Source organism: Hypomesus transpacificus, chromosome 6 (assembly GCF_021917145.1).
Source record: "Hypomesus transpacificus isolate Combined female chromosome 6, fHypTra1, whole genome shotgun sequence".
Classification (NCBI taxonomy): Eukaryota; Metazoa; Chordata; class Actinopteri; order Osmeriformes; family Osmeridae; genus Hypomesus; species Hypomesus transpacificus.
This window is the reverse complement of record NC_061065.1, coordinates 4,015,688-4,029,567: the sequence shown is the minus strand read 5'-3', so window position 1 is coordinate 4,029,567 and position 13,880 is coordinate 4,015,688. Positions and strand designations below refer to the sequence as shown.

The 13,880-nt window shown below is 46.9% G+C and overlaps 2 protein-coding genes and 4 non-coding genes across 9 annotated transcripts; 1 reads left to right on the top strand and 5 right to left on the bottom strand.

Annotated features, from left to right (window-relative positions):
- Positions 1 to 73: 73 nt before the first annotated feature.
- Positions 74 to 3,370, bottom strand: rps7 (ribosomal protein S7). The gene is made up of 7 exons (XM_047021900.1): positions 3,307 to 3,370; positions 2,506 to 2,591; positions 2,333 to 2,404; positions 1,799 to 1,942; positions 1,267 to 1,331; positions 584 to 734; positions 74 to 186 (listed from the first exon to the last, which is right to left on the bottom strand). Exons 2-7 carry the CDS (start codon positions 2,578 to 2,580, stop codon positions 109 to 111), a joined length of 585 nt encoding a protein of 194 aa, XP_046877856.1. The 5' UTR covers positions 2,581 to 2,591; positions 3,307 to 3,370; the 3' UTR covers positions 74 to 108.
- LOC124469257 lies at positions 317 to 542 on the bottom strand. The gene has a single exon (XR_006956280.1). It is a non-coding gene; the product is annotated as a small nucleolar RNA SNORA73 family (small nucleolar RNA).
- Positions 990 to 1,215, bottom strand: LOC124469255. The gene has a single exon (XR_006956278.1). It is a non-coding gene; the product is annotated as a small nucleolar RNA SNORA73 family (small nucleolar RNA).
- Positions 1,407 to 1,632, bottom strand: LOC124469246. The gene has a single exon (XR_006956270.1). It is a non-coding gene; the product is annotated as a small nucleolar RNA SNORA73 family (small nucleolar RNA).
- LOC124469256 lies at positions 2,038 to 2,263 on the bottom strand. Its single transcript, XR_006956279.1, has one exon. It is a non-coding gene; the product is annotated as a small nucleolar RNA SNORA73 family (small nucleolar RNA).
- On the top strand, positions 3,362 to 6,284 carry rnaseh1 (ribonuclease H1). 4 transcript variants are annotated; one of them, XM_047021899.1, is made up of 9 exons: positions 3,362 to 3,466; positions 3,777 to 3,873; positions 4,012 to 4,136; positions 4,325 to 4,516; positions 4,662 to 4,761; positions 4,954 to 5,008; positions 5,333 to 5,417; positions 5,686 to 5,810; positions 5,952 to 6,284. In XM_047021899.1, the coding sequence occupies exons 2-9, from the start codon at positions 3,809 to 3,811 to the stop codon at positions 6,060 to 6,062; spliced, it is 858 nt and encodes a 285-aa protein (XP_046877855.1). In that variant the 5' UTR covers positions 3,362 to 3,466; positions 3,777 to 3,808; the 3' UTR covers positions 6,063 to 6,284. The 4 variants fall into 4 exon arrangements, with proteins under 4 accessions (XP_046877855.1, XP_046877854.1, XP_046877853.1 ...); XM_047021898.1 differs by having other exon boundaries at positions 3,373 to 3,466; positions 3,754 to 3,873; XM_047021897.1 differs by adding an exon at positions 4,839 to 4,866 and having other exon boundaries at positions 3,380 to 3,873; positions 4,662 to 4,733.
- Positions 6,285 to 13,880: the final 7,596 nt, after the last annotated feature.

Here is a 13,880-nt window from a genome sequence, read left to right as displayed (position 1 = left end):
TATCGAAATCCAGCATGTTGTTCTACAGAACACGTGTCTGGCACTTTTCATTCAGCACTCATACACACTCGTGTTCGCAGTAAACAAATTTATTTTGTCATCTGCACTTTACAGTTGGAATTCTGGGAACTCAAAAACGACATCTTTGCCTGTGAGCTTCTTGTAGACACCGGAGAAGGTCTCAACCTGAAAAGAGACATGCATATAATTAGTTTTGTACTGCAAAGGTTAAGCCAACAAAGCTACAGGCCAGAAAATGTGCATACAATTGCAAAGCAAGATGCAAATCATATCCATTGCAATTGAACATTTAAGAAGTTGTGCTCTGCATGGTTTAGCCCCCCAGTCACAGCCTATGGAGCTCTGAGAAGATGTAGGAATATACAGGACGCCCGTCCTCACCAGCCCGAGGGCCGGGGACAAAGCTTGCTCTCCAACGTCGTGGAACGGGACTATACGTCACAGCACGGTTAGGTGCTACGCTCCCATACGCCACAAGGACAGAGCCATGAGAGAGTAACCTCACAGGGTATCCACGTTGGGGGTTTGCAATAGGTAAGAAACCTTTCCTACTGACACTCACTTTGTGTTCAACATTGTTTTGTTGTGCCTTGTCAAGGTGAACCTTGATGAGCCGACTGCTGTCGAGTTTCACACGAATCCTCTTGCCAACAATCTCACTGGGGAAAACGAGGTCCTCGAGGATGGCATCGTGCACAGCAGTCAGAGTACGGCTGGAGAGATTAAGCAAACATTAGCCATTTATCAAATTGAGAACACCGGCTCACCTTTCCCCAGTTTACATCCTTTTCAGACACCCTCATACAAAACTCATTCCAAATGTAAGACTACATTAAGAAATATAAAATAGCTCAGTATACTTAATGAAGGATAATACAACTCACTGGAGACAGACATGGTCATGTAAAATCAAAATGGGTTCACCAAATTTATTCAGTCACCCATCCTTTAAGCAGAAAATCAGGTGAAGATGTACTCTGCATGGTTTAGCCCCCCAGTCACAGCCCAAAGAGCTCTGAGAAGATGTAGGAATATACAGGACGCCCGTCCTCACCAGCCCGAGGGCCGGGGACAAAGCTTGCTCTCCAACGCCGTGGAACGGGACTATACGTCACAGCACGGTTAGGTGCTACGCTCCCATACGCCACAAGGACAGAGCCATGAGAAAGTAACCTCACAGGGTATCCACGTTGGATTCAGATGCAACACATGAGGCAAGTACAGACGCAAGGAGAAATAACACACCTCCTGGGACGCTTCTGCTTATTCTTGATGCGGCTTTTCCTGGTTGGTTTGGGCAGGATTCTCCTCTGTAAAACACAAAACACATCAAGATTAGATTGACATGGCAACTTGATGTGGGGGGGAAACCCCCAATTAAAATACAATGTGCTCTGCATGGTTTAGCCCCCCAGTCACAGCCCAAAGAGCTCTGGGAAGATGTAGGAATATACAGGACGCCCGTCCTCACCAGCCCGAGGGCCGGGGACAAAGCTTGCTCTCCAACGTCGTGGAACGGGACTATACGTCACAGCACGGTTAGGTGCTACGCTCCCATACGCCACAAGGACAGAGCCATGAGAGAGTAACCTCACAGGGTATCCACGTTGGTTTTTAGCCACTGATACTGCAGCTTAAGCAAAACCAAATCATGACAAGGTCTGACATTACCCATCCAAGCAAAAAACATTTACGAATGTTGAAGTGATGGCACAAATATTTGCCTCTACAGCTCCCAGTTCAATGCTTTGCCACATATCACAAGACGGTTTCTCACCTGTGCAATGAACACAACATGCTTGCCGCTAAACTTCTTTTCCAGCTCCCTCACGAGCCGCACCTGAATCTTTTGGAAGGACTTCAGCTGGGGCACAGGAACAAAGATGATGATGGCTTTCCTGCTGCCACCAACCTCGATTTCCTGAATGCAAGAATACAATTTGAGGTCACTTCACATGCCAAACTATTGTCACAGAATAAATTAAGCATATCCCCAAAAACAATTTTGGGGGAGAGTGATGTGCTCTGCATGGTTTAGCCCCCCAGTCACAGCCCAAAGAGCTCTGAGAAGATGTAGGAATATACAGGACGCCCGTCCTCACCAGCCCGAGGGCCGGGGACAAAGCTTGCTCTCCAACGTTGTGGAACGGGACTATACGTCACAGCACGGTTAGGTGCTACGCTCCCATACGCCACAAGGACAGAGCCATGAGAGAGTAACCTCACAGGGTATCCACGTTGCTCAGAGTTCAGACAAGAAAAAATAATAATATGCTCACCAATCTAATCTTATGGTATGGGTTGCTCTTACTTTTGCTGCAGTGATGTTAAGCTCCCTCAGCTGGGCCTTCAAGTCTGAGTTCATCTCCAGCTCAAGAAGAGCCTACAAATATATAAAAAGTTAGTAAAGCATGTTACAAATTCTTAGAGTCACTAATGAATCTTAAGGTAGCACATTCACCTGGATGACAATGCCCATCTTACCTGGGAAATCCCAGACTCGAACTCGTCTGGCTTTTCGCCATTGGGCTTCACGATTTTGGCGCTGGTACTGAACATGGCCTGTGTCTCTGAAATGTTTAAAGTAGATACAGCATAAATAACACAAGCATTACACTGACTTTGAATCACAGAAAGCCATTGGCTACGTTGGCCTAGCTATATACCGCTAGTTTGATACAAGACTACAGCGTTCTTGGCTACTGAGTTTTGGGGTCTGGCGTCCTCAAATGAATGGCACACCTGAGTAGTCTCCTACATAACTGTCCAGCATAAGGTGTACTTAAAGTAAGATACAAATGAATAATGCCACATTAAAAAAACTACTCGTGGCTTGAAACCTAGCCTAGCTACACTTCCTTGAAGCTAACCTGCTGTAGCTTTGCTGTCTAGTGGCCTTAACGCTTTATAACACTAGCAAATGGAAAAACGAGTTACCACTAAACAGTGGCAACACAATTCTAGATAACTGGCAAGCAATGGACAATAATCGTATTAAAGCCGATTTTTACGTTACACCAATGGTACACCATAGGAACACATGCATGGGCCTCAAGACCGCTAATACTGCTAGCATTGCCTTTCCCTTCCAGATTACTCTCACGTCTATGGTATGAAGAAAGGCTTCATAATGTATTGTAAAACAGCCATCCGTAAATGTTTATGAAATCATCTGAGCAATCGGTGGTCTTACATGACCTGTGTTGCAAATACTTAACCATTCAGCCCACTATTTTAACATAAAAGGATGAAATTCTGATCACTGTAAAATCTACCAAGACCTACCTCGATCAACGACGGCCAGGGAAGAGGCAGTAGCATCGCGAGAAGTGCATTAAAGAGCGTTTGTGAAGGAGAATCATGGGAGTACGGAAGTACTGATCTTTTACGTGACTGATAAGAGTTCCTGTTGTCGATGCTTTGTATTTTAAAGCGTAACGAGAAGGTGATTTATGCTACCAGTATAGTGAAATTCTAACACAGTTTTTGTTGTTTATGTAAACGGTTGTATATTTCTTTATAATTAATTGTCTGTTGAGTAAGGCTAAGTAGTTAGCCAGTGCTCGAGTAACTTGGGTAGCGACAGTCAGTGTTTTGTAAGGTGTCTTCTTGGTAAACACCCTAGATTTGAAAATGTTATCTGTGTGACTTAATTTCTCCACGTTTCAATTAAGATTGCACAATAATGGGTGCCTCCACTTAACGGTAATTGCTAACTTAAGGGATGTTCAGATTGACTGGTCTTTATAACATAGCTCGAAGGGCAGTGTGCATTGGTACAGAAGACATGGCTAAAGGAAAGTTCTTCTACGCTGTGGGAAAGGGGAACAAACCTGGAGTTTATAAGACTTGGTGAGTTAACGCTAACTAGGTAGCTACTGCAAAAAAATGTTTCTCAAACTTTGTAAAATTGTCGATTTACTTTTGGCTTATTATCTTGAATGTATTACATTATAAAATGTTTTTTTATATATTTTTCTTACTGTTCAGGGATGAATGTAAGAGTCAAGTTGAAAAGTTCCCACATGCCAGTTTTAAGAAGTTTGCTTCGGAAAAGGAAGCCTGGGCTTTTGTCAGAGGTGAAATTGCATCAAAAGTGCCTGATGTGACAGACGGTAGGATATGTTGATACAGTTTCCATAAGAATGTGCATCTATTGTGCCATGACTTAATAGGAAAGTGTCAATTTTGAGCATGTACAAAACTGTCCAAGCGATGTATTGTATTGATTGGAAGGGAGGTCTTTGGTACAGTGGGAGCAATTTGCTGACAAAGGGCCTCAATGAAGTGTTGAATCTGTTAGGAGGAGCGAGCCAGGGCACAGTTATCCTCCCTAAAAGAGGCCCAGAGGCACTTGAGTACATTCCACTGGGTAAGAAAAGGCCCTGTGTGGATGTGGAAGAGGAGACTCCCACCAAACGAGTCAAACTGTCCGATGAGGGATCCCAGGGCAGCCCTTTATCCTCTGGGACGAAGGATGGCTTCACCTACATGGGTAACAACCTCCTGTTTTTATAAATGTTCTGCTTCTAGGTACACAGACGACAACAATGGCAAACATGCCTGTTAAGCACTCATGCATGACTATCAGTTAACCATGCCTAATGGACCGCATCTGTATTCATACTCTGGACCACCAGGTGATGCGGTGGTGGTCTATACAGATGGCTGTTGTTCAGGCAATGGTAAAATTGGAGCCCGGGCTGGCATTGGTGTGTATTGGGGGCGTGACCATCCTCTGTGAGTAGACCATGATGTCACAGGAGTGGAGGCCACACACTATTCATGTTCAACCTCTCACAGATGTATTTTTGATGGTGTGTATTGGGGGCGTGACCATCCTCTGTGAGTAGACCATGATGTCACAGGAGTGGAGGCCACACACTATTCATGTTCAACCTCTCACAGATGTATTTTTGATCTGTACTGTAGGAATGTAGCAGAGCCGCTAGATGGAAGACAGACCAATCAGAGAGCAGAATTACAGGTCAATATTATAATAAGACTTCATTTATATAGCACATTTCATAAAAGAATTGCAGCTCAGTGCTTTACATAAAATCAATAAAAACAATATTATAAGTAATAAAACCCTTCTGAGAACAGGCCACTGTCTTTGCGGTAATCCAGAACACGCAAGCCGCAGTCTTTGCGGTATCTCGAGCCACAGTCTTTGTGATTTCTCAATATAAATAAAATGTAACACAATCAGTAAAAACAATGATACAAGTCAAACACAATATTAGCATTTCTTTGCATACTGTAGTCATTTCCCTTGTGTTTAAACCCCACATGGTTTTCTGTGCCACAGGCAGCCTGTAAAGCCTTGGAACAGGCCAAGGAAATGAACATCAAAAAGTTGGTTCTCTACACAGACAGCAAGTTTACCATTAATGGTATGTTTTGAATTTCTTTTTCACCCAAAAAAAGTTCAACAGCTGAGAATCATAGAGAGAACCGGTGTGCAGATAACCGTATTGGATTTAATTATAACATTTTAACCATTTGCCGATTAGATACAAATTTGCATGAATTCATGGTGTTTTTCTGAGAACATGCTTATAGACCTCATCGCTATTACTAGCGTTGCAACTTTCAAGTAGATGCAACTTTCAAGTAGAAGTATCTAAGAAACAGTAATTTTGACGACTGTTTGTCCCTCAGGTGTCACCAGCTGGGTGAAGAACTGGAAGCTGAACGGCTGGAGGCTAAACTCTGGGGGTCATGTCATTAACAAAGAGGACTTTCAACAGCTTGACAAGTTAAACGGCGAGGTGGAGGTTGTTTGGGTAAATATACGCAATTCTATGACTACTTAATAAAACATCGGATCTTCTCCAATGGTTCTTTTGGTTTGAAATGACCAAGTGTTCAAATCAATGGCAACCCTCCTTGTCTCTTCCCATCCCATAATGTTGTTCTTTTTCTAGTTGCACGTCCCAGGCCATGCTGGATACCAAGGAAACGAAGAGGCGGACAGGCTTTCCAGAGTAGGAGCATCAAAGCGATTACAGGCCCCAAATGAAAATGATGGAACATAAACATTTACCATCTACTTGGTGTACCTTACTTTGCCATGTTTGCTGCAAATTCAGTTAAAAAGGATATATATATATTTGATGTTCAAATGGTAAAAGGCAGTTTGTATATTGTGTCTGCAATATGCTGGCTGCCATGGGATTAGTGCATTTCAGTTGGAAATTCTGTTGAAATTATGTATGTATTTTACTTATTTGTTTCTGTAAATAAAATCTTGAGATGTATTCTTGCATGACCGTCGGTGAAGTTTCTGAAAACGTAGGTGTGGTGTGCTTGAAATGTAATATCCTTCTCAGACAGTAGGTGGAGCTCTTGTTCATTCAGTACAGAGTGTGGTAGCTTTGAATGGAATTGCATTTTTGAACCACATTAGTACTTTCTCAAAATGACATGAATATCACCCCTGAGTGATAACTCGTACTCAAATGGTCACCACTAAATGCCAAAGTGGTTCCCAACCCTAAATGTGATTTTATGACCTTTCTGTGTGCAAATAATCTATTCATGAATGTCTTGTCATGAACGAGAACATCTCTCTCTATTTCTCAATAACATTTAAAAGTAGGCTCCAAGATTCTGTCTTCTACTCTTGAATACCTGTGAGCAGATGCCTTTTTAGGTTTCCATTTCTGTGCCACCGGTCAGTAATCTGCTGTCTAGACAGCAGAATTATGTGTTTGAGAGTATAATGACAGCTCCCCTCAAGGAGTGAGAATGAGAAAAAGAAGTCCCACACGGCTTCTCCCTCTGTGGTGCTAAGGCTGGTGAAAACCAGAGCACTGGGACTAACTATGCATGGCTCTGACCTTCACTGTTAACTCCTAGCAGCCAGTCTGGAGGCGGGCAGGGTTGCCTGGGGGAGGAGTGTGAAAGATGCTCTCCGCTCCAAGCAGAGGTCAGCCTGAGAGGCGGGGAGCAAGGGTCAAGAGAGCTGTGCCCTGCTGTGGGTGAGACGCTCGTTAAGGCTTCACATCGCCACGTTTGCCTCCTCAGCACACCGAGGCATTCTTCTGTCCTGAGGCGTTCCTCTGTCCTGCATGTACCCCAGCCTAACAAGCTCCCGGCCCCCACTGGTCATGTTTGAGGCACGGTGGACTCAAAACATTCTGTCTATTGTCAATGATGTTATATCTAATGTTGTGTTTCCATGTCCTAATACTGTACATGGGTTTGGAGAGTGTTTTGCATCAGGGTTAGAAAACGGAACTGAGAAGAACAGAGTAAAAAACACAGTCTACGGCCAGTGTAGAGATCTGTGGCGTTTTGTACATGTGATTCACTGAAGTACACAGAACCCCTCCCAGTCATTACTGCACATCTGGCCAAGACTCTGCTCAGAGACTGTCAGCAGCTGACTCTCGTATCACGCATTAGAAGATGCATGGGAAATTATTCTCCCAACCAATCCAACAGTCACATGAGCTACCCTGGGCCCCTTTGTGGTAGAACATCAAGGAGAAGCACACTTGGTGCAGGCAGAGGGAGTCACAATCAAAGAACATTGGCAGTCGCTTCTATGGAGCAAAGTGGCACCTCCTAACAGAACTGACATCTGTTTCCATGACAGCTGTCTGGATCAGCCTAACTAACTCCCCGCCTCAGAACTAATACCACCGTTTGATATGAAGAGGGGAAAAAAGACACATTCTGTCAGGAATGTGCACTAGCTATTGTTTGGTTTGTGTATCCAATGGAAGTGGAACAACAAGTTTGTTTTTCTCATCTCAGCAGGCTAAGGTAATGTCTTTCAACCTGCTGTCATCATCGGACATTAATTGGAGGTGAGGAGAGGAAGGGGTCAACGTGAGGAGAAATGAAAGTAAACATCATGGAGACAGAGGGGAACTTCATTCACTGGAGAAGAAAGGGATTGTGGAAGAAAAGATTGGACATGGAAGGAAGCGAGGCTGGAACAAAACCCATTGAAGAGTGCGAGCAACGGAGACTCTTCTCTGCCACATGAGGTTACTTCATCAGGCTCATTAGTGAATCTCGTTTCCTCCCTCGCTCACGTTCTGTCCCCACACCTTTCACACGCCTTCCTTCTACCTGGAGTTTTCCTTCCCTTCCTTCTGCTCCCCCCCTCTGTCCCTCCCACTGTTCTGTTTTCCTCTCTTCATCTCCCTCTCTCAGTCTTCCTACATCTTCCAACCTTTCAGCACGTCACCTCCACCCCCTCCTATTCCTTATGCTCGTCTTTCTCCAACCCTCCTCCGCCCTTGCTCCCCCCTCCTTTGCTCCTTATCCTGGCCAGGATCCTGAAAGCAGGCAGCCAGGCAGCCAGGCAGCCAGGCTGCCCTGGCACAGTGCCCCTGGAGGCTCCTCTGCCTCTGGGCTGTGGGCTGTGGTCATGCCCAGTGTGGGGCACCTCCAAGCCTGACAGCTCACTCCCAGACATGTGCCTCTAGCAGAGGGGGGAGGGCAGCCTGCTGCCTGTGTGTGTGTGTGTGTGTGTGTGCGTGCATGTCTGTGCCTTGCCCGCAGAGGGGGGCATGACAAGGTGAGTGCTGGCTGGCACTGCGGTACTCTGCAGCTCCTCCTCTCCTCTCCTTGCCTGCCTCCCCCCCCCCCCCCCCCCCCCCCCCCCAAATCACACCTGCTCAGGATCATGCTCATCCTCATTCTGCCTGGAGCTCCCCTGGAACTGTGGTTGTCAGGAAGGGGAGTGGGGGGGATTCTGCTCAGTGAAATAGATGATTTACCCAGTTTCACTAAATAAACAGATCGGGTTATTTAGGCATTCCCTCACGTTTGCCCACCTGTTTACACAGAAAGCAATAGTGGTTGATTTATGACAGTCCCAGTGGGTTGATTTTCAAAAATACCTATGGCTATACTTTGCCAAAATGCGTCCCATTATCTGTTAAGCATGTTAGTTCCAATGGTAAATTGAGACAGACTGTCTGAGGAAGCTTTTTCAATGGAATGAAATGCCTCATATCCTGAGGGGGGGAAATGGCCTTGAAGTTTTACTGCCCCCTCCTGGAAGTTATAAAAGCATGCCCTAGGGTGCATCCCAATACCCATACCAGAATACTATTTAGCATCCCCGAAAAGCACAACAAACTGTAATGGATGCATGAACAAGAGGGTCAAAGTTCAAGATGCGATGTAATGATGATGCAGTCTCAATTGTATGCACACTGCTTGCAACAGTATGTACTTAATAAGGGCAGTTGATATACATATTTAAGTAAATAGAAAAAGTATGCAATTTGGGACACAGGGCATGTCATCTCAAACAGGAAATGAGATTTTTAGCTGTTGGTATTAATTTAAAAAAATAATTTCAGGTAACTGCATGTCTATAGCATAACATTTGCATGAATCTCTTTTTCTTAAGCCTTATGACATATTCATGAAAAAACATTGAAATGTTTGCCTCAGAGTCACACAAGGGGGAGATGAGAACTGGAAATCCAAGGGGCTCTGATAAAGATGACAATGAAGACAATTGTGTACAGTAGATAGTAACCCTCTAGCACAACCTTGGAAATTAATTAATCCCACAAAGTTTGGAAGTCTGTTTTCTGTCTGTTTTTCTTTCTGTCTGTCTGTCTGTCTTTTCATCCGTCCATCTGTACTGTATGTGGATCAGCTGATGGCCTGCTGGCCCACTCTCTTGTCCTGTCTGTACAGTACCCTTGACCGGAGCCCCTGGGCCCTGGGCTTTCAGGGAGAGAGAGAGAGAGACAGAGAGAGCGAGAGAGAGAGAGAGAGAAAGAGACAGAGAGAGAGAGAAAAAGAGAGAGAAAGAGAGAGCGAGAGAGAGAGAGAGAGAGAGACAGAGAGAGAGAGAGAGAGAAAAAGAGAGAGAAAGAGAGAGCGAGAGAGAGAGAGAGAGAGACAGAGAGAGAGAGAGAGAGAAAAAGAGAGAGAGAGAGAGAGAGAGAAAGAGAGAGAGAGAGAAAAGAAAGGAAGTGAAAGAAAGAGGAGAGAGCGGGTGTGAGCGAGACAGAGAAAGAGGCAAAAAAGGCAGGAGGAGAGAGTGAGATAGAAAGAGAGAGATAGGTGTGGGAGAGAGGCATGTGTGTGTGTGTAAGGGAGGGGGGGGACAAATGGTCCCATTAAAGCCAGCAGCTGCTTGCTCGCCCGCGAGCCGGTCCAGTCAGCCCTGCCGTCCGTAATGATGCCAAGGTCAGACGGGGCGCGCGGCGCGCCGCTGCAGTGCCATCCATCACCCGCCAGGGCTCTAATTATGCAGCAGATTCCTAACCAAGCGTGAGATGTCATTACGCAGATGGGAGCTCCTCTCTCTGGCCATGGTGGGACGTCTCTCTCTCTCTCTTTGTGGTGTGTGTGGGTGTAAGTGTGTGTGTGTGTGTGAGCAAGCGAGACAGACAGGGGAGGAGGACAGGGCTGTCACCCAGTTCTCAGTGGATTCAGTGCCTCTGAATTGTCATTAGGAGAGGCAATGTAGCTCGAAATAGCGAAACAAAAAGCTACAGCTCTCCAAATACACAGATTCAATCTTGTCTGTACCGCAATACTTGTAGCTGATATGGACAAGCTTAGCTAGAGAAGCAGAGAATCCACATGATTGTATCACAATCCTGGCTCCTCTTTTCAAGCCATTTCTCGGTCTCGCTCCATCTCTCGCTGCAGGAATCTCTCTGCACAGTGACTGGAAAAACAATTTGTTGCTGTGAAAACATCACATTGAATTAAACATAAAAATCATGGTTCCACTTATTTCTTCCCACCAGTGGGGATAAGAAAACCGGTTTAATTGCCGCTATCAGCTTTTGAACCTAGGTTACCCTCACGCCCATGGCTTTGCCTGAGCAGCACCAGGAGCACATGTTTAATCGTAATGAGAGGTAAACCGAGGGAAGGAACTGCAGGGTGCAGGAACCCGCTGAGCTGTTCCGTGTTCGGAAGGGGGGAAGTAAGAAGAGGGAGAGGGGGAACACGCAGGAAGGGAGGGAGATGGGAGAGACAGAGAGAGTCAGAGAGAGGAAGAAGAGGAAGATGAGGAAGAAGAGGGAGAAGATGTGAGAAGAAGTGAGAAGAAGTGAGAAGAAATTGGAGGGAAGGCGGGCGAACGGGGGAGGGGGGGGGGGGGCGGACGGGCTGGGGGGTGGACGCGAGGGGAGGGGGGTAACCGAAGGTGGGAGACGGGGAAAGAAAGAGGAGACGAGCGATAGAATTGAACGCATGAGGAGCGACAGAACACAGAGCCGTGATGAGTGTGGAATAGAGAGGTGGAGGGAGTGGAAGGGGAAGATGAACGCCTGGTGAGGAGAGAGGTGTTGCCGGAGACAAGTCGAGGTGAGAGTGGTGAAAGGAGGAAGTGATAGGAGATGGAGCGATGTGTGTGGAGGGTGAGGACGGAAGGTGCTGTAGGTCATAAGACAAAGCACTGGGAGGAGAGGGGAGCATGGTGTTCTTGAAGGGAGAGGTCAGGGGGAGAGGAGACAGGTTTGGATATCAAACTCCAGGCTGCAGTCGTATTTCAGAGCTGGAGCCCTCCCACATGGTATGGTGTATGGCGAAATGAAGCTGCTACACGCACACACACACACACACACACACACACACACGCACGCACGCACACACACACAACACACCATCTCGATCTGGGGTGTTAGAATGCTGGTCAGGCATAGCAGACACAGGAGGTCTCCCAGCATGGGAGCAGGCCCAGACAGAAAGAGAGCCTTCCTCTGCATCACAAACCAGGGATTCAAACTGCTGAACTAGCAGGGCCCATGGGGACAGGAAGGGAATATGCACAAGGCCATAGGGACAATCATAGTGCTTATCCTTTTGTTCTCATAGTATTTAGAGTTGTTTTACAGATTTTAATTTGCGTGGGGGATTCAAAAACCTTTGCTGATAATGTTTTTCTCATACTTTCAAGTGGAATGCTATGTTGAAAATTGCATCCTAGTCTATCTGCAGGTCAATGGCCAAATAATAAGTTTGTTGCCAAACAGGCATCCGTCATTCGCTGTCTTTGTTCTGTCAAGGCATATTCTAACACTATGCAGGCATTTTCGCTACCGCATGTGGGGACTGGTGATGCGAAACCCCTCCAGATCGTGCCGAGCGGTTTGTGAAGAGGACACAGAACCATCGTGGGCTCCTGCTTCCTCTGCAGCTCGTCAGCCAACGGTAGGGGCCCGCTGTCAAGTTAATGAGGTCCCAGAGAGATTCCAATCTGACGGCGCCAGGCCGAGCTAGCATGCGTCACGCAGCGAGAGCCCCGCTCCACCCGCTTGCTTCTGAGCTCAGCCCGGCAGATCTGGGAGTCGGGGGGGGGGGGGGGGGGGGGGGGGGGGGGGGGGGGGAGAAGGCGGCAGTGAGGGGGGATAGTGGGGGGCGAAGCCTGGTGGTTCTGCCTTGGGTTTGCTGGGAGGATAGAAATAAGGGAGCCCCCTACCGTTTCTTTGGAATGGCATTGTTTCAGATCCCAGAGCACGCCCGCACTCCAACACAAACACACACACACACTCTTACTTGTTCGTAAATACGCACCGTCGCAGAAGCACATACTGTGCACGACACGCTCTCCTGTGCACAGGTGTACAGAGACACAGGCGTCTGGCTATACACACATTCCAATACGCACAAACGCAAGCTTGCGTACACACACACACACACACACAAGCCCACAGACAGACGGCGGAGGCACGGAGCCTACGTCTGGCCCGGCCTCAGTGGGGATAGTCAATCTGGGAGGATTTGCTTCAGTCTGTGTGTCTGACTGCCTGCGTTCAGAGATGAGTCAGATTAAAAGGGGGGTTGTTTTTGTGCCTTGAGTCTCTTTCTCATTGAAGGAACGATGGCCTCCATAGGAAATGCTCTGAAAGGCTACCAACACAACGCAGTTGTGAAAAGAAAAAGGCAAATGGAAAACCTTCCATGTAAATAGAGGTTAAAGACAAGATGGTGCAGAGACGAGCAGTGAGCTAGTTGGTATTACAGTGTGCTAACTCCAAACTGAGTGAAAGGGAAGGGATTTGTGTGTGGCATCTGTTTTGACGCCTCATCAATCCCTCTTAGTTGTATGTGTTTGCGGGCATGTGTGCGTGTGTGCGTGTGTGCGTGTGAAACCTCATTAAACATCCTCTAACGCTCAGGGACCTGGCTGGGATGTGCTGGAGGAGGTGGATGTGGTAGGAGTGTGGTCACACAATGCAGTATGCGACAGCATGACTCACATACAGTCGAATCCACCCCCTCACCTGTGGCCATGAACCGCAAAAATGCACACACACATAGTACACACACGTAAGCACAGCCACACACAGAGACCCCCCACCCCCGTAAGAGACCCCCCCCCCCCCCCCTCTCTCTTATCCCCCCCTCCAAAAACTTGCAGCTCCCACTCACAGAACGCCCGCTCAGCACGTCTCAGGCGTTTCATCTTCTGAGAGAAGCGCCTCAAACCACCTATGGGTGCCAGGGCTGGTGCCAAGCTGAGCAGATGGCGTGAGCACGTTGCGGAAGTGTGTGTCACATCAGTTTGCTCTCTCTCTCCTCTCTCACTTTCTCTCTCACTCTCTCTCTCTCTCTCTCTCTCTCTTCAACTTTCGACTACTTTCGCTCTTGCATTCTGTCCTCTCTCTCTTTCTCGCTCTCCCTCTCTTTGTCTCTCTCTCTCTCCCTCTCTTTGTCTCTCTCTCTCTCAGTCTGTCTCTCTTCGTGCGGTCCTCTATCTTTATTCTGAACACATATGTAAGGCGTGAGTGCCGTGGTAAAAAAAGAAGTCTGGAGGAGAGGAGAGAAAGGAGCTTGTGGGGAGTTTGACCCCCCAGATGCTCAAAAGCAGCCTTCTTTTTTCAAGCTTATTAAAATATGTGTCAAAAGTAGCA